General features: G+C 46.0%; 3 protein-coding genes across 3 annotated transcripts in view; 2 read left to right on the top strand and 1 right to left on the bottom strand.

The window, feature by feature from the left end:
- Positions 1–811: 811 nt before the first annotated feature.
- Positions 812–6,153, top strand: RHO (rhodopsin). The gene is made up of 5 exons (XM_032784259.1): positions 812–1,172; positions 2,705–2,873; positions 3,030–3,195; positions 4,720–4,959; positions 6,031–6,153. Exons 1-5 carry the CDS (start codon positions 812–814, stop codon positions 6,151–6,153), a joined length of 1,059 nt encoding a protein of 352 aa, XP_032640150.1.
- Positions 6,154–13,071: 6,918 nt separating this feature from the next.
- H1-8 (H1.8 linker histone) lies at positions 13,072–19,100 on the top strand. The gene is made up of 5 exons (XM_032784166.1): positions 13,072–13,087; positions 15,626–15,909; positions 16,627–16,765; positions 18,225–18,283; positions 18,660–19,100. The coding sequence occupies exons 1-5, from the start codon at positions 13,072–13,074 to the stop codon at positions 19,098–19,100; spliced, it is 939 nt and encodes a 312-aa protein (XP_032640057.1).
- A 3,456-nt stretch (positions 19,101–22,556) lies between these two features.
- The window catches only part of PLXND1 (plexin D1), a 138,333-nt gene continuing 135,444 nt past the window's right edge, over positions 22,557–25,445 (bottom strand). The window contains exon 36 of the mRNA XM_032784260.2: positions 22,557–25,408. Within this exon, the coding sequence (XP_032640151.1) occupies positions 25,292–25,408 (117 nt within the window). The 3' untranslated portion in view covers positions 22,557–25,291. The remainder of the gene's footprint in view (positions 25,409–25,445) is intronic.

Genomic DNA, 25,445 nt, shown 5'->3' with positions numbered 1-25,445 from the left:
CCCATAGCCCAGTGATGAATGCAGTCACCTGCAAGATGGCAGATTACAGTTCAAATCCCTTCTTTCCCCTTCAAGTGGAGAGACTTAAACCGGGGGTCTCCCACAAACAAGTGAGTACCCTCCAGTGGACTAAAAGTCATGAAGGGGCTCTTCCTCTGCTGCCATCTTGTGTAAGCTCACCTATAGAGGGACTGAGCCATAGAAGAGCTCAGTGCACGCTTACTCCATCCAATCCTGCAGGTGAATTAAGTGGAGAAATGCCTATTTCCCCCTCATTCATGCATGGCTCTGGGGCTTAGGTGTCGGGAGGTCTGCAGTGCCTATGCCCAGAGGTGGAAACATTGATGCCTAGGGAACTTTTATTGCAAAAACTTAGGCGTCAAGTGAGTTTAGGGTTTGGCAGCAGCTGCTGGGGATTGGGGGAATCCTAGTGGGGCCTCATTCTAAAATGTAGGCAATGGAAGTGATAAGTGCCTAAGTCCTTTTGCGAATCTAACCATATGAGTTCAGTATTGTCTGGTAACCATTTTGCAGCCCAGGAACAGGTGTCGCCATAACACCTTCCTGGGAAAGCCAATTAACAGTTGAAATCCTAGCTTGGATTATTATGATCAATAATGCCATAAGCCTTAATCATGCTGACACTGATGTTGAAAGCTTACCCAAGGTGGCACTTTATAAAAGCTGCACTACTGAGAATAGCATAGCCAGCTTCTGCTTAAACGTTAAGAAGGAGGTGAATTTCAAGAGGGGAGCCTCAAAGGAAGCAAAACATACGTGTAAGACCAAAAATACCTCTGGAACTGCAACCATGAATGGAACAGAGGGTCCAAATTTCTATGTGCCCATGTCCAACAAGACAGGGATAGTACGGAGTCCATTTGAGTATCCTCAGTACTACCTCGCTGACCCATGGAAGTTCTCTGCACTGTCTGCTTACATGTTTCTGCTGATTCTCCTTGGCTTCCCTGTCAACTTCCTGACTCTGTATGTCACCATCCAACACAAGAAACTCCGGACACCCCTCAACTACATCCTTTTGAACCTGGCCTTTGCTAACCTCTTCATGATCTTTGGAGGATTCACCACCACCATGTACACCTCAATGCATGGTTATTTTATCTTTGGGACAACAGGCTGCAACGTTGAAGGTTTCTTTGCTACACTGGGTGGTAAGTTTTCTACATGTGTAAATAAGCAAACTTTACTTTAGACCATGGTCCTTTCTGTTCTTTGCTGCACACTGGCCTACCTACATTGGCCATCCTTGCCTTCCAACTGTCTTTCTCTCCAAATCTTCCCATTGCATGTTGAGATGCTTGATGTCATTCAGACCTGTTCGCTTCCACGTTATTTGCAGTCTTCCTCTCTTTCTGGCTTCCATTCAAGGGTGGCATTTGGTGTAAATAACCAAGAGGTAATTTTAAAATCTTTCCTTTTGGGTTTCCCCCAAGATTTTAGGAGAGAGATCAGATTGTCTTGATGTGCACCCTAAAAGGCAGCTGGAATAGAGAAATTACGTTGCAATTTAGGCTAAGTTAAAGATGTGATATTTCAAGGCAGGAAATAAATGGGGAAGAAGAAATAAAGCACCATTATTTTCTGCCTTCTTTTAGCGCTTTGGGGGAAGTCCAGTTATTGAGTATCCTGAAAAATGTAGAGTGTAGGATTGACAAGAGACCTACAACAGATTTTAAAATGTTCGGTTTGTATCTTTTTTGCCTTGTTCTTTTAGCCTTAGAAATAACAAATCTGCTTTTCCCTAGTGTTGCTGAGGACTTTCTGAGACTCTCAGCTCATGTCTGTTGTGAACTCTTATACTCTCATTGAAGAGGCCGGGTTATTTAGCCTTTAACAAAGTAATCCTTTCTTCCAATATCAATCAGGCTTTAGGCTAAACTGTGGGACTAAAAAACCCTTCCCCTCTCAGTTCAATTCAGTTTTCAGATATCTGTCTTGTGAGGTCATTTCATTAGTTCTCCAGCCACCATACAGTCCTCATGCGTAGACCTAAATTTATGACAAAATAAACAAGCAGGAAAAGGAAATACTGCGGTTGTGACAACAACTTTTCCAGCCTTCTTTATCCATTGTAAAGTAGGCAAAAAGGGCACACGCCCAATTTCCCTTCCTGTATAGGTCACCTTTAAAATGCCCTTACTAACCCAACTCCTAATCTTGAGAGGTACTGAGCAGTGGGTGGAAATCAGTGGGAGTTGTCAGTGCTTATTATATCTTGGAATCTGGCTCATGGATTTTTAAGTAGAGATACAAATGTGGAGAGGAGAGATTGAACTCGTCCATGTGATAGGATGGTGTAGCAGGGCACAAAACACTAGCAAAATGATGGGTTCAGTGATCAGTTGTAGAATAAGATATTTGTGCATTCCTTACTATATTTTAATTCAGATGTATGACATTAACATTCCTTGAAACCTTACCTAGATTTCTTTGCCATTTGGAGACTTCAGTGGAAACTATAATGTAAAAATTAATCCAACTTCAGTCACTAGCTTTAGGAATTATTTTGGAGATGTTCTATGGCCTATGCTAGGCAGGAGGTCAGATGAGATGATCACAATGGTCCCTTCTAGTCTTAGAATCTATGAAAAGGACTCATTTACATGGCTACATGTTTTCTTTTTCTTCTGTTGTTGGTAACGGTCTATGTGTGTGTCTATCTCTCTTTCTCTCTCTTTTACAGGTGAAATAGCTCTGTGGTCCCTAGTAGTCTTGGCCATTGAAAGATACGTGGTTGTCTGCAAGCCCATGAGCAACTTCCGATTTAGTGAGACCCATGCCCTCATGGGTGTCATTTTCACCTGGGTCATGGCCCTGGCCTGTGCTGCTCCTCCACTATTTGGATGGTCTAGGTATGGATTGAACATTTTCTGAAATGATGCCCCAGCTAGCACGGTGTTAGCAGCAGTTAATGAGGTGTTTTACATATTTCTCTAGGAGCATTCCAAGTAAAGCAACCTCATTCACCAGCTCAAGAGCAGACACTAATCTCATTGGTTTAACTGCAGGTACATCCCAGAGGGTTTGCAGTGCTCATGTGGAATTGATTATTACACTCTGAAACCTGAGGTCCACAATGAATCTTTTGTCATCTACATGTTTGTGGTTCACTTCCTCATTCCACTGATCATCATTTCCTTCTGTTATGGGCGCCTGGTCTGCACTGTTAAAGAGGTAGGAAAACCTGTTAGAGGTGACCAAAAACCTGCATCTGAAGCCTATTCTCCCCTACCCCAGATGCTGGGAGACTTCAGATTCAGATCTGAACTCCACAGCTGGCTCGATTCCTGTGGTGGAATGAACCATAACCCCAGAGCCAATCAGCCCTGACATTTTAGGAGCTAGGGTGATGTGAATTTGATGTTTGTAGCTCATCCCACTCCTAAAGCCTTCACAAACTCCCTGGATAGTCAGTTTCAGCATGTCCCCCAGTTACTCCTGGGGGAATTCTGCACCACGCGTGCAGAATTCATATCCCCTGCAGATTTCTTTGTTTCCCCATAGAAAATGATGGGGAAGCAAACAAAAGCCTCAAGAGCAGTCACATGCCCTCCCCACTAGCATGGATGCATCATTTTGGGCTCCTGGAGCAGCCAGTGGAGAGAGAAATCCCTGCATGGGGGTGAGGGTGCTCCTACCCTGCTCCAGGCTCAGCTGCTAGTTCTGCCTGGGCTGGGGGTGAGGAAGGACAGAACTTCCTACTTCTTCCCCTGCAAGAAGCAGCCGGGGCTAGGGGCTGGGATTGGGTCAGACCCACTCCCAGAAACCTCCACAGGCTGCCGGAGCTCTGGACCCTCCCCCTGCTTCCCACCCCCATCAGTCCTCAGAAGCAGGGGGGGATCACTGTATGGGGAGCTGCTCACCTGTCTGCCGAGCTCCCTGTGCATCTGGATCCCCCCAAACTCCCACCCAGACCCTCCTCCCTGCATCTGGACCCCTGCATCTACACCTGCCCCCCCACTTCACTGAGCCCCAGCCAGCTGCACCCAGACTTCTATCCCACCAAGCCCCACTCTTCCAGCATCCAGATCCCCCTGCTGAACTCTCACACCTAGACCCTGCCCCCCAAGTCCCATCCCCCAACACCCAGACCCCAACCCTACTGAGCCCCAGCCACCTTCACCTGGACTCCTCTGCAGAGTCCGATTGCCCTTGCACCCAGATCCTCCAGTGAGCCCCTGTGCATCCAGACCCCTCACTGAGCTGCCTGCACTCAGATTGCCTCACACAGAACCTTCTCACCCCACATCTGGATCCCCCCACACTAAGCCCCTCCACACTTGGATCCTGCCTGGCTGAGTCTGCCGACTCACACTGGGATTGGGGGCCTAGGCTGGGCATGCATGTGAGACTCTATCCCTCTCCCTTACTATTTTGGTTCACCTGGCATGGAGGGGAGGGGTCCGGAGTGTTTCTGGGGCAGGCCCAGCCCTGGCGCTGTGTCAGGGTCAGGTGCAGCCTCACGACCAAGTCTGTGCCCCAACGGGGGCTGCAGGGTGATCTTCTACCTCCATGCACTAAGTGGCCTGTGCTTCCCACTGCCATGCTGAAGCCTCCACATTTATGTATTGACAAAATATGCAGAATTTTAAAATACTATGTGTAGAATTTTTATTTTTTTTGGTGCAGAATTCCCTCAGGAGTGCCCAATATACCCCCCGCCGCACCCTCCTCATTTCAATGGTCTTATCTCTTTAGGCTGCCGCTCAGCAACAGGAATCTGCCACCACCCAGAAAGCCGAAAGAGAAGTTACTCGCATGGTCATCATCATGGTTATTTCCTTCCTCATTTGCTGGGTCCCCTATGCCAGCGTAGCTTTCTACATTTTCACCCACCAGGGATCTGACTTTGGCCCTGTCTTCATGACTATCCCAGCTTTCTTCGCTAAGAGCTCTGCTATCTACAACCCAGTGATTTACATTGTAATGAACAAACAGGTAAGTGGCAAATCTCTGGTCTTTTTCTTTTTTGTATTTAATTTCTTAATAGCTTACAGAGTTATAGCACCTAGATCATATTTTTAAAGCTCTTCTTTGCTCAATGTGGCGCAAATCGGGCTTTTTCAAGGCAATTTTGTTTCTGTAATAAAAAGGGACATCGAATCATTGTCTTGCTGTCTTTTATTGTTACCTAAATCCACTGAACGCTACTGGAAGTCATCAGGACTGTCTCTTTGAAATGATCAATGCATTGAATTTGTTAAATATCTAGGACCGTATTCTGATCTCAGTTACAATGGTGCAAGCATTTTGATTCAGTAGAGATGCACTAGTCTAACAGAGCCAATAATAAGAGTACTCAGTAAGGTTAAGGTAAACCTGAATAGAAGCTGTAGCTAGTTTTAGGAAGTGGGAAAGGGTTAGGAATATAAGATTTGGCAGAGCGAATAAACTATTGGTGTAGCAAGTCTAGTATTCTACCTCCAACAATGAGCAGCACCTGGTTCTTTAGGGCCATTGAGTCCACAAAAACCTCCCCAAAATGCACTTGGCCATCTGTACAATGCTACATCAGGAGCAGAAATTCCTTCCAGATCCCTGGTGTGATCGTCTAATGTACTGCAAAACATGAGTTTTGGTTACCTATTTATTTATTTATTTTTAGCATTTTTTATTATTTTAGTCAAATATTGACTAAATATGTGAATTGACTAAATTGTGATCTCTCAAGAGAAACCCATGCTTGCCTCACTCAGATGAGAAGCCCCATTACTTCAATAGGATTGTTCAGCTAAGGGATCCAATGCAAGTCCCACTGAAGATAGTGAGAGTCTTTCCATTGACTTCAGTGGGAGTTAGATTGTTCCCAAGGTGTGCAGACTTTTACAAGGGAGCATTTTCATTAGCCATAGTTCCTTGAATTTCCTCCATTGTGTTAGTCAGAAATCCCTCCAGGTGCATTACTGACCCATGTAACGTAAGGGTATTCACAATGCGTAGGGTTGGCCGGCAGTTGTCACTCTGCCTGCATCGGCTGGTTACCTCTGCCAACCTTGTTTTCTTCTCTAGTTCCGTAACTGCATGATCACCACCATTTGCTGTGGAAAGAACCTGCTGGGTGATGACGACGCTTCTGCTGGCACCAAGACAGAGACTTCTTCAGTCTCCACCAGCCAGGTTTCTCCTGCATAGATTCCTCATGGAAGCTGCTGATCTTGGAGCTGGCATGCCTTGTCAGCAAGGATGCGCAAGTCCCATTTGCATGCATGTAGTCATGTCCACCATCACCACCGCCTGCATGTGATTCACAGTTAACCCAGCAGAATGGACTTTTCAGTTCTGACAACAGATATCATTTGAACAAGGCTGTACATATTTTTTGTAATTAAATACAAAGGGCTAGCTCCTCAGTCAGCCGGTGTAAATGTGCGTATATCCATTGACTTGTATAGAGTTATCCCCATTTACACCGACCGAGTATCTGAGTCATGATCCTTAGCTTCATACAGAGGGACGAATATTCTCCTTTCACAGAATGGAAAAGATTAGTGAGGCTGCAGCCTTTTGGATTCATCCGTACCATGGCATCTGTTCTGGATGTGAACCACAGGGGCCATGGTTAGGAAAGTCCACCTTAAAGAACCAAGACATAGCAATCTAGCGAGGGATGAGGTGTTAAAGCTGGGATCAGTGCGGGTGCATGAAACCTAGTGAGCAGTGGCTAAGGTTGCCATCTCTCCAGGTTTTACCTGGACAATCTGATTTTTGGCTTCTGTGTTTGGGTGCCATTTAGACTTGCTAGGTGCCTAGTTTTTGTCTGGAAAGTCCAGTCAAAAAGGAGACCAGGCAGTGTCTGGCCAGATACTACAAATCTGGTTACTGCAAGGCATGGGGAGGCACCAGCTCATTAACCCACACCAGCCCCTGCTCAGCTGGGGCCATCTCCTACCTCCAGGAGGCTCCTTTTCAGGCTGCAGCAGCTCCCATCTCAGCCTTAGAGCTGAGGGAGCCCAGCTGGGGGAGATGAGGGGAGGGAAGAAGAGGGAGGTGGAGATGATCCAGTGGAGGAGGGGGAGGAGCGAATGACAGGGGCGGGGCTTTGGGGGGAACAAGCAGAGCAGGAGTGGGGGTCTTGGGGGAAGAGGCGGCGATGGGGTTGGGGGAAGAAGTGGAGAAGTGTACAGGGCCTCAGGGGTCTGGTTACCAGCAGTTAGAAAGGTACCAACCCTAGTGCCGGTGACATTTAAGGGTTTACAGTGTGGTAAGATTTGACCATTAGTAGCATCTCTAGAGTAATCTTGGGGAGGATTCTGGTCTTTCCCTTGCCCCCACCAAACTCCCCTGCACACAACCAGTTAGCTATGCTGTGCACAAGGGATAGGATTTGAATCGTAGGCAATAGCTGATTTGCAGTGTATTTTCCGTAGCATGTGACATTATATTTCCATGATAACATATATAGTCATTTGACTTCCTCCTGACTCCTCCTACATGTCCATAGACCACACCCCTATAGTTTGAGCTCTTTATGGTTCTCCTGTGGTTCACCTACCAATTTTCAGCTGTAATTTGATTTTAGCACACACCAAGTAATACGTTTTGGCCAACACTTGTGCTTTTTGAGGATTGATTGGTGGCAAATTGCTACACTTTTCTTCACTTCACAGCAAGCAAGCCATGGGAGCATATGGCCCAGAGACTTCAACATATGTTTAAAGCACTAAAAGACGGCATTGTGCAATTGTACCAATGTTCTTTATTTTTATTTTTAGCTCAGTTATACAACTAAGATGTTTTTCTCACCCTTCTGTTATCAACATTTGAAACTATTCTTGTACAGTATTATCCTCTCCGATTTCTAATTCTGTGCAGCTTTGCAAGATCTGATAGAGAAGGTCTATAGAAACTATGCAAGTTAAACCTTTAATAAAGAGCAATTTGCAAGTACAAGTGTCTCATTATTTATTTTTAATTGATACTTCTACATATTCAGTTAAATCTGAAGATCAAAGGTTCATGAATCATTCAGTGGTTAGATTGAAGGCTCATTCATATGCTCAGAATCTGAAATATTTTTTTTTGGTAGGAAAGAAAAGGAAGGTGTGTTTTTTTTCAGTTGTCCAGTTGTACTTTCCTCTACAGGAATAATGCAAGAGCTGAGGATGACTGTCAATAAACCATTGCAGTTTTGGCAGAGTCATGTGGCTGCTGATATATCCAAGTGTGTGGAGGGGGAAGGGGTTTGTTACTCAGAGTTGTTTTAGCATCTGATTAAACACATCACACCTAGAGCTGGATGAGAAATAGTTTTCCTGTTCCATGAACATTTGAGATTTCAAACAATTTTCCTATCCCAAAAAAGTCAAACTCTTGAACATTTTCTGAACTGAAAATTGAAGAAAAATGCAGTTTTGGGTCAATTGAAATATTTTATTTGATAATTTCAAAGCATTTTGTTTCTATTTTGACCATTTTAAAATTTTTATAAGATTTTTTTAGCTTTAATTAGCTTAAATGTGGACACAAAAAGCCATTTCAAACCAAGGAATTAGAAATTTTTGTTTAAAAAATGTTGAACCAGGAGTTTCCAACAACTTGGAAACTTTTTTTTTTTCCAAACATTTTTTAATTGAAAAAGTCATCTAAGCTGACCCTTTCCTGAGGGAAGTTTTGGCTTCAATGAAACAGCATTTTTTAATAAAAAAAATTCATTAATAATTTCCCAACCAGCACATCTTTTTCTGCTGTGACTCTGCTTTTCTGATTTCATGAAGTGGTTCTGCTCTAATGTTAACTGGAGAGCATTGTTTCTTTTGCTCAGCTTGAGACAAATATTTTGATGCACTAGCAAATACAGAGATGATATTGCCCTAATTCTCAGGTAAATAGTTTATTCCTCCAATCAGAGTGAAGTTAGCAACAGCATCAGGTAGCCAGCTCACCACCTTGTTTATCCACGGAACCACCTGGGCACAGCAGTGCAGCCTTCTCTCTATATGAGCCCTGGCACTGATCTGGAAGGATAGCTGGCAGGGGTAAAAGAGCAATTCAATCACCATAGTTCATGCAATTACAGGCCTCTCTATTGATGACACTTCCAGTTGTGAGGGTAGTGATTTTGTGATGTGGACAATAGGAATTTGGCTGAGACCATCCCCCCTAGGTTATATAGGCCCCCACCAGACATCAGATGGTAATTCCTGCCCTAGCACAGGTTTAAATCAGTGACCAGATGTGAAAGGTTTAAAGTGTTCAGTGATCTGAAGGGGAGATGGTATCAGCACCTAAGCTATCTAATGCCTCCTTTAGGTGCATCTTTGATTTATTGAAATGCCTCTGCCCATACAGGGAGCTGTGGTGAACCCAGGGTTTTGAGAACAAAGCACTATTCATGCCAAAATCCCAGCTGGGAGAAGCGGTTGAGCATTCTGTTGAAATGTTTTCCCTTTTCAAACCCAGTGACCTGCACGAGAGGCACTAACTCTCTGCGCACCTTCCCGCCACCGAACGTTGTCCTGAGCATGGTAACACAGCTCTCCAATGACTGTGGAGAGCATGCACGAGAGAGGCTGTGCAGTGAAAGGTCCTCCATCAAATCCTGATATAGTCACATAATTCCTGCCCCGACAAAAACAACTGTTGGACTTGATTGAATGCTGCTATCCTGGAATCTAAAATAATGACTCTAATCCATTCAAAACAAAAGAATTAACTCATCCAAATGAAGGAGGGAAGCAAGAGCGAGACACTGCTCTTTTGTTACGCCCGTCCTTGTAAGACACTGACACTATGGTGATGGGTGAGCTTGAGAGGTTATTATTTGTTGTTGCTCTAGTGGTACCCCATTGAACTAGGGGCTGTACAGACGTGACCCACAGGGCCTCCTCTGCAGGGCCGGCTTTAGCAAGTGCGGGACCCAATTTCTGGGGCTTGTACTCACTGGGCGGCGCTCCTAGTCTTTGGTGGCACTTCGGATTGCCAGCCAGGGGAGGGGAGGCCACAGGGCTTGCTGCGCTTCAGCCAGGGGAACGGGGCCATGGGGCTTGCCGTGCTCTGGCTGGGGCCGCCGTGCTCCGGTCGGAGGTCCAGCCAGGACAGTGGGGCTGCATGCTTGCTGCACTCCAACCGACACTCTGGCCAGGGGAGCTGGGCCACCGAAGACTCTGGAGCGGACCGCCGCCGGGGATAGTAAAAAAAATTAAAAAGTCACCTAAGGCTTGGGGCCTTCTTAGGCACGGGGCCCGATTCTGGGGAATTGGGCGAATCAGCCTAAAGCCAGCCCTGCTCCTCTGTGCCCAACTCTGCTGCAGCTCCACCAAGAGAGCATCTTGGCTCTTAAAGCTCAAGCAGTAGCTCATTGCATTGGTTCTGGAGATTCCCTGGTTCACGCTCAGCCCAGCCACGATGGTGGCTGTCATGCACACATGGAAAGGTCACACATTCCCAGTGATAACCTAGGCTTGAGACTGGGTGAGGCAGGCAGGCGCCAGGGGGTAACAGTAAAATGAGCACGCTTGCATAGCAGGCATAGTGAGTAGGCCCTGGCATTAATCCTGCAGTTCTTGCACCTTCCTTCCAGAGAGAGGGGCTTCAGGCTTTATCCCAGCGAGTAATGAAATGCAAACAGCTGCTGCCTAGCAATGTTCAGTTCCAGTTTTGATAGGTGAGCTCAAATACTACTGTAATACTAGCTGAATGTCAGTCTTTCCTTCACTGCCATGGAGAGAGTAGTTCCGCCATCCTCATTCCAAGCTGGTCTGAAGCAGAACCCAGGACACCTGCTCTTGATGCTGGTTGAAGATGGTCACCCTGATTCTCTCCAGCCTGCATTTCTTCAGAATTATACCTGTGTTCTGAACAAAAGATTCTGAACTATGATTAATTGAAGAGGCCACATCTGCTGGAGCAAAGACTGGGATCTAACTCAATTACTTTTGATTACATCAGCTCAATTGTTTTCTGCTTTTACTAATTCTTTGCAAACTTTAAAAATAAGATATTTCCAGACAGATTTTTGCAAGTTCTTAGGCGCTATGGCAAGGATATCTAATTACATCATGTATCAACAGTTCTGTCAAATAAAACTTAGCTAGTTACTGCTTGTAAAAGCACTTTGCTAAAGCCTTACAACCATTCTTGTAAAAACTCCCCAAGGATTATGTAAGAATATTTTTATCAATCCCAGAAATGCAGCCATCTCTAGTGTGAAACACTGCATCTATTTAACAGCTAACAGCAACACTGCATAACAATTTAGACCAGAAAGTGAAGAAGCACAGAAACTGGGGTGGCGGGAAGGGGAATATGTGTAGGGAGAATGTAATGACCCAATTTGAATTTGGCCAGGAAACTGAAATTAAAGCCCAGAACCCTTACAAAAAAAGAAAACATCACCAAGGGTTCTTTAGTGACCACAAATGATCAGTTTTATATCTCATTGACAAAATAGTAAGTATCTCCTATAGCACAGTTGTCCCATCATTCTGCTGCAGAATTAGCTCAGGCAGAGGGAAGAGAGCTAGAAACACCTAGTAGAAAGGAATTAGAGCAAATTGTTGTAAGCATCAGAACAGCTCAGATACTAATATCTGACTTTGTTATTGTGGACAAGCAGAGCTTATTCTTTAATTTTGGCAGAAAGACCCAAGTGAGGGATGAAGCCATTATTCTGCTCACTGTGCAACAGGTGAGTCCTCTAGGGAGCAGATCTTGGCTCCTTTACAAACACCTGGGAATGCTAGCTTGGAAGAATCATTTGCTCCGTCCATCATTAGTGAACAAAGATGCTTTTCTTTTTCCCTCTTTGACTTATGGAACCTCTTTGTTTTTCCTTTATAAATTGATGAATGAAGTTAGTGCTTATGAAAATGAGGGGCTGAAGAGTGCTAGCTCGAGCCAGTTAAAGACTAGCCCAGCCTAGTAAAGGGTTTCTTTCACAATCCTGCCAGCGTACCTCTGCTCTGACCTCCAGCATCCCTTGCTGTTCCAATCCAAGATCCTGGAGCACATAGCTTGCCAAAATGCATTACAATGAGGCTAGCAAGCTCATGTGGGGACCAATCCTGTGTGGGGCTGAGTGTTTCCTGTGAGGTGCCCAGGACCTTGCATGTCTGCTGAAGTTAGTGGTAGGAAATGTTACTCAGCAGGCTCAGATCCCTTGTGCCCTACAGCAGGATGAGAACACAGACCACCGGGAACGTGTGATGAATCTTGGTACTCAACTCTGTGGCTTCATCCAGCCTAGGGAAGCCTTTTCACAAACAATCCATTGCTCATGTTCCATTTCCTTGATTTTGCTGGCTGACTCGGTCATGCAATGCCAGGTGGGTTACCAAGTGTCTAGTTTTCAACCGGAACACCCAGGTGAAAAGGGACCCTCCTCAGGTGGTGCAAATGAGCAAGTGAGTGAGTGAGGGTGGGGGAAGGTGAGCAACAGAGGGAGCAGGCTGGGGCCTCGGAGAAGAAGCGGGGCAAAGGTGTTCGGGTTTGTGCGATTAGAAAGTTGGCAACCCTCCCCTGTCCCTGTAAGGTGTAAGTGCACAAAGAACATGGGCTCAGTATGTCCAGCCATGTATGTATTCCCATCACCTGTATGCTCTGAACAACTGGGATGGTCCATTCTGTTACAATCAGTGATGCATCACCCACATCCCACTGTCTACTGCTGCTTCGGCACATGAGCTGACACAGTGCATGGTTTCACTCGTAAATTACATTTCCCAAATGAGGGACTGCTACTTTAATCTGTAAATTAAAAGCGATTGTTAGACTAACTCACAAGAAACTTTCTCATTTGTGGAATCCTTCCCCTGAATATTCTCCCCAGCACCCACCAGCCTGTTGCAAACAGTTGGCAAACTAAACTCAGCACTGCTGCCACCTGTTCCCAGTCTTGTTGGCACTGGGATTTGAACAAAAATAATTTGCAGCTGCCAACTGCAGCCCTCTCAATTAAGATGCTAATCAGAGGAATTAGCAGGAAAGTGAGATGAACCTGTCAATAAAGCCTGCTTTGCAGTCAGTTTAGCTAGGCCTCTTTTAAGATAAAGTTTTGTTTGTGGGGTTGTTTGTTTGTTTTAAAGTTTAGTATCAGTATTTGAGCTTCTTGTAATGGACCTCAAGCTAGGTAAGGAAAGATACTTAACCAATGCTCTGAATTTGCATGCCTCTTCCTCCTTTATTTTTTTGTCTCCACTGAATGTGAAGTCAAAGTTCTGATCCCCTTTGGCACAAATGAATCCTCTTAGGTATCAATCTGTGTCACTTTTATTTTCTTACTAAACTGTAGCCTCTCTGGGAAGGGGCTGAACTTGGCTTCTCTTGGTTTATTTAAAGGAACTTAACCCCCTGAACTCTTTTGGCTTGATGAAAAGTTCTGGGCTCCACTTAGGGCAGTCTGTGGGGAAGCTGGTGTGTATGGAGCTTAGAGGACTTAAGGGAAAAAAGGTCTAAACTTCCTGGAGTCTGGCTAGCGTGCAAGAGGCTCTTCAGCATCTTCATGCTGCTCTGATAAGTGACATTACTAAGGCAGCAGGCGGTAGCCATGTTAGTCTGTATCCACAAAAACAACAAGCATTCCGGTGGCACCTTAAAGACTAGCAGATTTATTTGGACACAAACTTTTGTGGGTAAAAAAAAAAAAAAAACTACTTCAGATGCATGGAGCGAAAATTACAGATGCAGGCATTATATAATGAGACATAGAGAGAAGGGAGTTACCTCACAAGTGGAGAACCAGTGTTGACAGGGCCAATTCAGTCAGGGTGGATGTGGTCCACTCCCAATAATAGATGAGGAAGTGTCAATTCCAGGAGAAGCAAAGCTGCTTTTGTAATGAGCCAGCCACTCCCTGTCCCTATTCAAGCCCAAATTAATGGTGTTAAATTTGCAGATGAAGTTTAGTTCTGTCATTTCTCTTTGAAGGCTGTTTCTGAAGTTTTTTGTTCAAGAATAATTACTTTTAAATCTGTTCATAGAATGTCCAGGGAGATTGAAGTGTTCACCTACTGACTTTTGTATGTTACCATTCCTGATGTCCAATTTGTGTCCATTTATTCTTTTACATAGAGACTGTCCGGTTTGGCCAATGTACATGGCAGAGGGGCATTGCTGGCATATGATGGCGTATATTACATTAGTAAACATGCAGGTGAATGAGCCCTTGATGGTGTGGCTGGGTCCTCTGATGGTGTTTCTAGAGTATATATGGGGACAGAGTAAGCAACGAGGTTTGCTATGCGGATTGGTTTCTGGGTTGGTGTTTCTGTGGTATGGTGTGTAGTTGCTGGTGAGTATTTGTTTCAGGTTGTGTGTGTGTGTAGGGGAGGGGAGGGGAGTGTTGTCTGTAAGCGAGGACTGACCTGTCTCCCAAGGTCTGCGAGAGTGAGGGATCATCTTCCAGGTAGGCTGTAATCATTGATGATGCGCTGGAGAGGTTTTAACTGGGGGCTGTATGTGATGGCCAGTGGTGTTCTGTTATTTTCCTTGTTGGGCTTGTCCTGTAGTAGGTGATTTCTGGGTACCTGTCTTGCTCTGTCAATCTGTTTCCTCACTTCCCCAGGTGAGTATTGTAGTTTTAAGAATACTTGATAAAGATCTGGTAGACCTTTGCCTCTGTCTGAGGGATTGGAGCAAATTTGGTTGTATCTTAGAGCTTGGCTGTAGACAATGGATCGTATGATGCGTCCTGGATGGAAACTGGAGGCATGTAGGTAAGTATAGCAGTCAGTAGGTTTCCGGTATAGGGTGGTGGTTATGTGGCCATCACTTATTTGCACTGTAGCGTCCAGGAAGTGGATCTCTTGTGTGGACTGGTCCAGGCTGAAGTTGATGGTGGGGTGTAAAATGTTGAAATCCAGGTGGAATTCTTCAAGAGCCTCCTTTCTGTGGCTCCATATGATGGTCCCCTAGAGACCCTCCTCTACTTGTGCTACAATGAGGACAAGAGCTGAGGAAGCATTGTTCTAAGTCCAACATAAAAACGTTGGCATACTATGGGGCCGTGGTGGTACCCATAGCAGTGCCACTGACTGATAGGCAGCAGAATAGCTGTGTGGTTTCCCATTGGACTGGAACTCTTGAGTTCTCTTCCTAGCTTGCCCTTAGGTTTTTTGTGTGACCCAAGATCACTCTGTGTGCCTCAGTTACCCACTTGTAAAATGTAACTTCCTTTGTCTATTTAGCCTGTCAGCTTCTGGGGCTGGGGTATCTCACTAGGTGTCTGCCTAAACTACAGTTGGAGGTGTGATCTGCAGCTCATCTAGCAAGCATCCTGGAAATACTAGTGATGACATGGCAGCGTGGCCTGCATAAGGCTGCCTGGAACTCTGGCAGTTACCTGCATTGCCAACTCATGCTGACACCTGCACCACCACGTCCTTGCAGCTATTTCTAGTCACATTTTGCTAGCTTAAAGCTAACACAAGTATGTCTTCCCAAACTGCAAATCTCACCTCCAACTACAGTGTAGACATACCCTGTGTGTTTGTACAGTGCCTAACACAATGGGATGCTGGACTCCGTAGATGCTACTATTAAAAACTGGTTTGTCCGTTCGCCACCTGTGAATTAACTTTAGCTTTCCCGATAACTATGGTGAGTTAAAAGGGAGATTCATGTTGGTGCTTTAATTACAAGTAAACAACCTCTTCAATTTACTTTTCAGCTGAAGTAACAAGAGTGGTCAGAATATCCAGGATCTTTGACCATAAGGCTAGAGCTAACCACCCGCCAACCCTAAGCATGGTGATTGAAGCTCTGAAGGCTCAAAATGAGAAAAAGGGCACTTCTGTCATAGCCATCAAGCGCTACATCCTTGCCAAGTACCCAGCTGTTGACCCAATAAGGCTAAAATACTTGCTGAAGAAGGCCCTGACTAAAGGTCTTGACCATGGCTACCTGATCAGACCCCAGAACTCTTTGGCATTAGGGGCAACTGGAAGGTTCAAGGTGAGTGAATTGGCTTTCTACAAAGACAACCTTCAGAGGAAATTTTCTGCTAAAGAACCTGTAGCTTTAGGCAACAGTATAGCAATTGTATGGGCTAGGGCTGTCCTACAGATAACTGGGTGGCAGCACACTTTGCATTGTGGGATGTGTCTCAAATGCCCTCTACAGCAGTATTTCAAAGAGGAGGCTGGATGGGTGACACTCTGGGCTAGGGAATGTTGTTTCCCTTGTTTGTTTAAATGGACAAGCAGGGTTGTGAGCAGGTGCTGCCATCTCTGAGTGGGAGAACATAGTACTAATTACTGAAGAGTGAGTGCTCTGTAAAGGAGCTTGTTGTTGGCTAAAGGTGGATGTGTGGTATCTTTGCTCTGAAAATATTGATTCCTTTCCTGAGCTGGATTCTGGGATGGCCTGGGACAACTAGATGTTATAATGCAGCAGGGTGAATGGGACAATAAGAAGTGACTTCCATCCCAACTGCTCTCCAGCCTTGGCTCCAAGTCTGTAACACAACATCATGAGAGGATGCTACATACGTTCTTACAGCCAAAGGGAAAGGCTCATGTAAGCCACCTGCCTCTAATTCAGTCAACACTCCTAATGCCCACAGACAAGCTTCTGTTCTTGTTTGGCCCTGGGTATTAGCACTGGGTAGCAAGCCTCAATGCATGTGCTGGAGCAGAGCAGTTTCACTGTTCTGTTCTGTTGTACTCCTAGCTAGCATCAGAAAAGTCCATGCTTAAAAAAACCTCTAGGAAGATGGATCCAGCTGGAGAAAAGGCTCTTAAATCAGAAAAGAAGGTGGCACAGAAACCCAAAGCCCAGGTGACTGCTGACAAAAAAGCAGGAAGTAAAGGTAAGGGCTGCTCCTTCTTCCCCTAAACTAATATTCCCTGCTGAGATCAGCTGCGTGCAAGGATGTCACACCTGTGAATTTTAATGCTACCCAAGAAGTCAAAGGTCCATGCTGAGGGAGAGGGCTTCAGGGGTCCCTCTACAGCTGTGAACTTGACTGAGGACTTTAAATATATAAGCTAGAATCGAAACTGCTGATTGCAGGAAACAGTGATGGAAAGACGGCCTTGCTTTGAAAATTAGCCATGTATTCTGTGTGTCTGCGGTAGGCCTGATCTTATAGAAAAGTGCAGAAAATCTGTAACAGCCACTGACTTCAAAGGGGCCTCATTATTTTGGAAATAAGAGGATAAAAGTTGGCACCCAGAATCAGTGGCCAATTCTGAGAACATGGCTGGATTTATGCATCGCTCAGCTGAGCAGCACATAACACCCAGAAGCCTGCCGCCTAGTTGCTTCATGTTAGTCTGTCACCCTAGTCTTCCTAAAGAACATGTGGTGATAGTTAAAGCCTATTGACTTCAAAATTCCTTTTATGGATCTGGGCCTTAAATGCCTGAGAAATCTATTTCTCAGAGCTGGGGAGCTGCCTAAACTAGCCATGAATGAAATGCTGAGGAGAGGGTCTTGGGTGCCGAAGCGGTTGACGCGGTGTGCCTGCCTGATGGCCCAGAGAGCGGTGCTTTCCTCTCCTGGGTGAGACGCCGACGCCTGGTCAGCAGCTTAAGTTGCATATGCCCTAGCAGCTGAAACACTCTGTACTGCTCACTCGTCCTTTCTTTCTTTCCCTGTGCCCCTAGCTGTCTCTGTGCAGGTGTTGGCCTGCCTCCAGCCCTGCTGCTGTGGGGTCTGACTGCTCTTAGGCATGCTCAGAGCACAGACACAGGATTGGGACCTGCTGGCTATATAGGCATTTCTGTGCCTAGGCTGAGCTCCCTCTTCAGGGACTCTGGCACTTTGGCTTAAGTGAGAGCTCCAAGCATCTCATTGGCTGTGCTGCAACTAGATTGCTTTGGAAATTCAGATCAGTGGAAACTTCAGTGCCTGGGGCATTTACTCACTGGGGTGGGGGTTGGGCAGCAGCGCCTGAGCTTTGCAAACATCAGTTGTGCTTGTTAGGTACCTAAACGCCTCCTTTAAAAATCTGACCCTAAATCAATGGTCCAGTGCTCAAGTAGCTTGCTCTAGCTATTGTCAAAGTGGAGTCAAGGCGACTGCTTTGTAGGTGCTATTTGATACCTGGTATATGTCATAACTGCATTGACCCCATACAAGGCATTTTTCCTATTAAATTAGCAGGGGCACTTCTAGGTCTGCGCTAATAATACCTGAGCTTTGCTTGGAAGCTTAGGCCAGGCAGATCCAGACACCATTCAATATCATTCTCATATGGAATTGACAATCTTGTAAACATGAGTAACTGATTCATCCATGTTGTTTCTTTCCCATCTTCTCAACAGACACAAAGGAGGAGAAACCAAAACCTGTGAGCAAGAAACCCAAGGCAAAATCCACTAACGTAAGTATTGGCTGCCAAACGAAGGATTTTTATCTGTCTACCTTGCTGAGCTCTGTGAGCTTCGCTCGTGACTGGCTTTAGGAGCTGCCACTCTTGTATGTTCCTGTTTTAAGGAACTTGCCTGACTCTGTGGGGCATGTTGGAAAGGAAACAGCTTCCTGTTCCAGAGTCCTGAAGCATTAACTCTGTTCAGGCTGAGAAGGAAATTGGCCCTGCTTGATCGGCCGTTTCTACAAGACATCTTGCCATGCAGAATAAAGGCCATGCTTCTGAATTCAAAGCCGATGTCTATAAGAGTAATAAACTAACTTAACCATAGGCTTGTGGGTGACCTAGTGTATGCTACTGCAGTGACATTCATCCTCCTCTCTCGTAGGCCCACCCCAAAGCTCCTGCTAAGCTGAAGACACCCAGTGATGCTCGAAATGTTGTGAAAGGTGACAAGAAACCAAGTATGAAACAGGCACCTCAAGCCAGGGCGGTTGGGACCAAGAAAGCCACCTCCAAAGAGAAGTTGGCCTCAGAGGCAGAGCATGGAGACAAGATCAGGACTTCCAAAGCCAAGGGGGCAGCTCCTGGAGCCATGGGGGCTGCAAAAGCAAAGGTGGCTAAAGGTGAAAATGGGCCAGCCAAAGCAAAGGCCGCTGGTGGGACAAAGAGAACCACTGCCAAAGGGAAGCCTGAGACAAAGGGCCCTGCGAAAGGCAAGGGGAAGAAGCCTGAGGCAGCCACAGGCTCTCTGCTCAGCAAAGAAAAGGATGCAAGAGAAGGTAAAGCCTCTAAAACTGGCAGCAAGCTTGGCAAGAAAGCAAACTAGGGCTTCCCTGCCCTGAAGGGACAACTCCTTGGGTGGGGGATGGGGCAAGTGTGCAAAATGGCCGTCTCCAGCCTGAGGAACATGGTGGCTCTGTCTCCCAGTTCCAGATGGGCCCCAACAATGTGTTTTTAAACTATATGCTGAAGTGTGCTCCAGTCACTGCTGTTAACATCTCTTTTAATCTCTGGTGAACTAAGCTAACTGATTTTAATCTTGTCTCTTTTTTTTCCAATAAAGTTACTGCATCCTAATAACTAAACCTTGTTACTGGAGTCATGTTCCTCCTGCCTGGGTTAAGGACCTGGCAGGTCATCTTGACCCACCCTGTCATAACCCTGGAAACTGCGAAGTATCAATTCCTTCTGCCTCTTCCCTCCCACCCTCTGCAAACCTAGCTAGGCTGAAACCTGAGCTTGAGCCCAGCTGTGGTGGATTCCAGCCTCATAATCAGGACAGTGATAAATACCAGTTCGGTGAAAGGGAGCAAACTGCTAGTGTGGCAGCAGTCCAGGCTGGGGGTGGGGTGGGGAGAATAGCATAGAGCTAATGAACAAAATACATTCAGGCCTGGATTTTCATAACGGAAACTGCAGCCATGTCCTGCAAACATGCCCTCTGGCTCCAGCTGGTGTTGGGTGTCCAGCCCTCATGAACCCATAGGTTGCTGGGTTGCATTAGTTATATGAACTTGAGGAAAGGGCCTAAGCCATCAATCACAACTGTAGTGACAGTCAGCCTCCAAACTTCTGTGGTCTAGTGCTAGGATTAGGGCAGAAAAGCTAGGATTTAACTGGAGGCTAAGGACTTGCAAGCTAGCACTTGCTAAAAATCCCACTTGCTAGAAGGTCTGAACTCTGGCACTGCTGTGTGTGTGGTGCCCTTCTTAGCAAGGCTACCACTGGATGCTGGCACTGTGTGGCTTGTAATTTCTAATAGGAATAGCACCAGGTAGCTACAGATGTCCTAGGCCCTCTTCATCTGTGCCTGTTGCACCAGTGTGTGTAAAGTGTCGAAGCTGGTGATGGTTAGATGGGTCACAGAGGTAGGGTGGATCTAGCTGTGCACTTGGCATTTCCCTCCCGCTGCCCCGGGGGCTTTGGATAGACTCATTGACCTGGTCAGTGCCCCATAAGACTCCCACCTTCAGACAGAATAACTGCTGTTTGTCCTGCTACAGGGCTCAAGGGAGTTGAGAACTTATTTCTCCCACCCCTTCCAATTGACTCAATGGCATGTGGACAAATCCTTAATTGGATTTGTATTCTCTGTGGGGAAACTCCATAGCAGTAATGACAGCCACTGCTCTTCCTTAACCTCTGCTGTGCTTAAACCTGTAGTTACTACTTCTCAGTGTCACACCACAGAGGTAGAACAGCCCCCAATCTCCTTTCCTCATGCCTGGGGGTGCGGGGGCTGAGCCCAGTGAATGAGACACTCCTGCCTGTCCTAGTGGAGCAGGCCAGCCACCAAAACAACAGAAGCCAAATGGGCTCTGCTTCTGCCCCCTGCCTGTGGTACCCTTAACTCCTTCACTGTTGCTCCCAGTGCAAGTGGAGCAGGTTCTAGTGTTGGGTTGCTTATCAATGACTAGAGCAGAAAGGACCCAGAGGAAGGAGGGTTTCCAGGTGTCTGGTTTCTGACTGGAGTGTGCAGCTGACCAGATGCTAGAAGTCCAGTTACCTGCAGTAACTGGCCTCAGAGGGAGACCTGATTTCCTTCCAGCGACTGACCTCCCCTACTGTGCCTTGATTTCCCCAGCCCCTTGCTATGCCTCTTGACCCTGCTGTATCTCAATTTCCCCTCCCCAGGCCTTCACTCCAGGGACTGCCCTGATTTACCCACCCTGGCCACTCACTCTAGGGAGCAACTCCCCTGTGTCTTGATTTCTCCACCCCAGCCCCTTGTCTGGGGACTGACCCCTGCTGAAGGCACTAAACCTAGCTAAGTATCAGAGGGGTAGCTGTGTTAGTCTGGATCTGTAAAAAGCAACAAGAGTCCTGTGGCACCTTATAGACTAACAGAAGTATTGGAGTATGAGCTTTCATGGGCGAATACCCACTTTGTCAGACACATGTGGTGGAAGTTTTCAGAGGCAAGTATAAATATGCAGGCAAGAATAAGTCTAGAGATAATGATATAAGGTGCCACAGGACTCTTTCTTGCTGTAAACCAAGCTAGTCGCTAGTGGCAAAGGCATTTCTAGGGTGGTCAGATGCCTGGTTTTTGACCAGGAAGTCTAGTTGACAAGCGGACCTTACGGTGTTTGGTTGGGTCTGCTGCCTGGACACCCAAAGTCTGGTTACAGTGAGTGGGGGAGGCAGGGAGGTGCTGGGTCATCACCTGCTACAGCCCTTACTTAGGCGGGGCACATCCTACTTAACTTTCATCAGGCAGCTGCAGCTAAGGTTGCCAATTTTCTACTTACACAAAAGGGAACATGCCCTGCCCCTCCCATCATCTGATGCTCTCCTTTTGTCACTTGCTGTCCTCACCCTCATGCGCTTGCTCATTTTCACCAGCTGGCCCCGGGGGCTGGGATGTGGGAGGAGTAAGGGGCTGTGGAGTGAGGCCAGGGATTTGGGGTGCAGGAGGATGCTCTGGGCTGGGACTGAGGGGTTTGGAGAGTGGAAGGGGGCTTATGCTGGGGCAGGGGTTTGGGGCACAGAAGGGGTGCAGGCTCCAGGTCATGATTACCTTTTGAAGATCTAGGTCTAAGCTCCTCTTTGTTCTTCTGCATTTCACCCTGGGCTACTTTAATCATCTCCCCACCCAGCCTGGGTGCTTGAGGTGCCCTGCCTTAGGCACCTAGCTCTCCCCCATGCTGTATGTGAAGACTGTGGGAGTGCCTAACTCAGGTGGCAGGCTCTTGGGTAGAGATGGCCACTGGTGTAGGGCTGGCCCTAGCTGACAAGAAATGCATGGTAGAGGGGCTCATCACCTTTTTATGTTTGCATGAGATTTCATAGTAGCGTGGGAGCTGAGCACCCAGTAGTGATGTAGCTAAACTTAGCCATCATATAAATCCTCAGATATGATGAAAGTAGCCAGCCCTGTGCAGTAGAATGCAGCCATCTTTCTCACTTTTGGAAGCATAAAATAAGGTGACCAGAGAGGAAATGTGAAAAATCAAGACACAATTTTTCCCCCACCCTGGTGTTTACAGTTGCATATATAAAATATAACCACTAATAGTGGAACAGTCCTGATAATAGTGGGATGTATGAGCACCTTAGCTTAAAAAACTACAGTGAGATCTACCTCTGAGCCATGGCTTGATGCTGGAGCACTATATGTGACACCACTCTTCACTCAACCAGCGTGCAAATAAATTCATCCATGAAGGTGTATGAAAAACCTGGGGCTGAAATCAGCCATGCAGCAAGGCAACTGTTATGGTGTATCTGCTGTGCAGATTTTTTTCCCCCAAATGCTGTTAGCCAAAAACTTTCCCACACGTTTGATCACCATGTTTTATTACAAAGATAAGTTTTCAAAGATTCCACCAAATAGCAGGTAAGAGAACCACACTGACAAATACATGACAAAGTTAAAAATATATTACAAAGGATCAGGGTTCAAGACAATACAGCCAACCCTCAAGCTCTGTTGCTTCCAAAGGGCTGAAGCAAAGAGCATGGTTTTGTTTTTCTTTTTTGCTTTGGAAAAAAGATTAAATAAGCATAGGCCATAAGGCATGCTTGCCAACCACAGCACCTGGAGCAGATCCATAGCCTCACACTAATTAGCCTGTTACCTTTCCAGTGTTTCAACACAGGGATCACCATCTCATGGGACCATCCCCTTGCACTCCTCATCACACACCCCCCGCCCTATGCTCTGACACATCTCACCTTCAGCTTCCCCGCATTGGCCCTGTATATATCTGGCAGCTGTTCACAGTTTTTACAGAAGAAAAAGTAAGTTTTTTTTTAAAAAAAAATCTCTTTCAAAATAAAATGTAGCCCAGCTACATTTGTAACATTGCTAGGCTGAAGCCACTTATTCAGCAACTACAGTTAGACTTCCACAGTGCATGTACGTTTCTGCAGTTCTGGTTAAGCTTTTCTTTCCCCTCTCCCCTCCCTCCCAATAAAGTGTGTAATTTTTAAAATCTATAGAATATAAAATCAGCTGTGCTGCTCCAAATCCCCATAGTCTATACTCAAGGCATTTCTAAAACGTTTGTGACAGAGGCCCTGGCAATGATCTATCCAAGGGTTTTGTGGTTTTTTTTTTTGTTTGAACCAAAGTAGCTCACTGCCAGGTTGATTCTTAGCCAAGTGCTCAGATGATAGCCATGTGCATTATGGAGAGTCCCCTTTAAACCCTGCCTTGGGTGAGGTAGTAGCTTTTTTTGTATTTTTGGTACTATGAAAGTTTGGTGCCAAACTGGAGTTGGAGTTCATGGGCAGTTTGGCTTTTCTTGCATTCATGTGCTGGCTTCTGGTATGTGCAGCAAGCGAAGGCTCCATCTCTAAAAGGGAGCCATGGAATTGTGTTGTAGTCCTTCACCAGTGGACAACAAGGGAGCAAGCGCGCTGGTATTCTAAGGCGCTGCCCTTCTGCAAGCAGCATAAAGGATTCAGTGAGAGCGCCATTTGGGTGACACTTTTCTCTGTTATACCAGTGTAAATCCAGAGGTAATGTAGCAAAGTTGCTCCAAGTCACAGCAGTTACTCCAGCTTTACAGGCATGTAACTCCGCTGACTTTGAGTGACTTAAATGGAATTACTCTCCATTTACACTGGCTTAATTGAGGGCAGACTTTGTCCCGCAATAGCCTAAAATAGTTGGAGTCATTCCAACTTGCAGGGATTGCTAGACAGGCTAATTCTGTAAAAGCATTTGGAGTCACACTACATTTTCTTTGATGCTGTTTGGGCTGATACAGCAATAACCTTCTATTCATTTTAAGTCAATAGTTGTGGCCATCAGCATGCCAGACACAGCAAGCCCAGAAGCTGTTTTAGGAACAGACCCATAATACTGGCCTTGATTTAGTTTATTTCCATCACAACTTCCTACATTTTCACCAGGCCCATGAGTATAACTCAGGGGCTGAGCACTGTGTGAGCTCCAAGAGATGTTCAGAGGGACTACCTGTCATTGGGAGCACAGCTTTAGTCAATTCTGTACTGTTCCACCAGTGTAGATACTAAATAACAAGTTAAACACCCTGGCATTACTCCAGGTTTACACTGAGAAGAATTCAGCTGTGGGTTGTGCATGCTGGAAGACAGGGAAGGTGGCATAAAGAGAAGGAACCTTTGCCCTTGGGCCCCTAACGTATCTTTTACTTTTACTTCTAGGTAAAATTATTCCTGTGACCAACTGGATGAAACGTGGCTATTTAGGGGATATTTGTCAACTCCAGTTCAGTGTGTGCACAAACATCTGGGAAACTTGGGGAAGTGGGAACAGCTGCCCCGATTTGTTCCTCTCTGACATTGTCAAATGGACAATACACTCCTTCCAGCTAGATAATTACCATTTCCATTAGGGGTAAAGTGCTTTCGCATGTCTTGACTACTTCGGAAGCAATCTCACTGTCTAGTCCATGAGTTCCCCACCTGGCACAAGTTGCAGATGGAGTGGTTATGTTTACACATACAGTACAAAAATAAAAGGCACAAAAAAATCTAATGCAGCAGATAGTGTACAGTAAACAGATTCCCTGGTATTTAAAACATACAGAAGAGGAGTATAGTTAAGGAAGTTCTGCTGCTGCTCCAATAGCCTTTGAAATCTCCATTCATCACTCCCTGAGGCTTCCCCGCTGCCTTGCATCCATCACTATCGCTTGCCTAGCGTGGGCTCTAGGCCGCAAGGAGTCTCTCTGGAAGCAGGAATGCAGGGAGATGACGGCTGCTCACACGCAAGTTAAAGGAAAATAGAAAGTGGCACATCTCTAGTTCTGGCTTGAAAGAGCAAATAAATTATAGGCACCACGCAGTGCAGATCAACAAAAGGGATTCGAAGTGATTTGAAACGTTGTTTGGCGGCTTCTCATCCCTTGCTGGCTCATCTCCCCAATGGCCATGCCCACCAACGATATGGTGACACAGTAACCGTAAGAGACACAATCAAATATATATCTACATGTATATATTTTGTTTAAAGGCATGTTCCCTAGTGGACAGTGCACTACAGAGAAGGTCACTTCCAGGAGCTGGTTCGGTCCAGAGCACCCCCTAGGCCTCACTGCAGCACTCATAAATATTGTCCTCCATGAGCGCGATCACTTGCTCAAACTTGTGCTGCAGCTGCGTGCGTCTTGTGGTGGGGTTGGAGTCTAGGGCATTCACTATCTGTAGGAGCAAGAGCAGTGAAGCGATTAATACAACA

This window comes from Chelonoidis abingdonii, chromosome 17, assembly GCF_003597395.2.
Source record: "Chelonoidis abingdonii isolate Lonesome George chromosome 17, CheloAbing_2.0, whole genome shotgun sequence".
Classification (NCBI taxonomy): Eukaryota; Metazoa; Chordata; order Testudines; family Testudinidae; genus Chelonoidis; species Chelonoidis abingdonii.
Note: the sequence above shows the minus strand (reverse complement) of the source record. Positions and strands in the feature narration are given on the sequence as shown.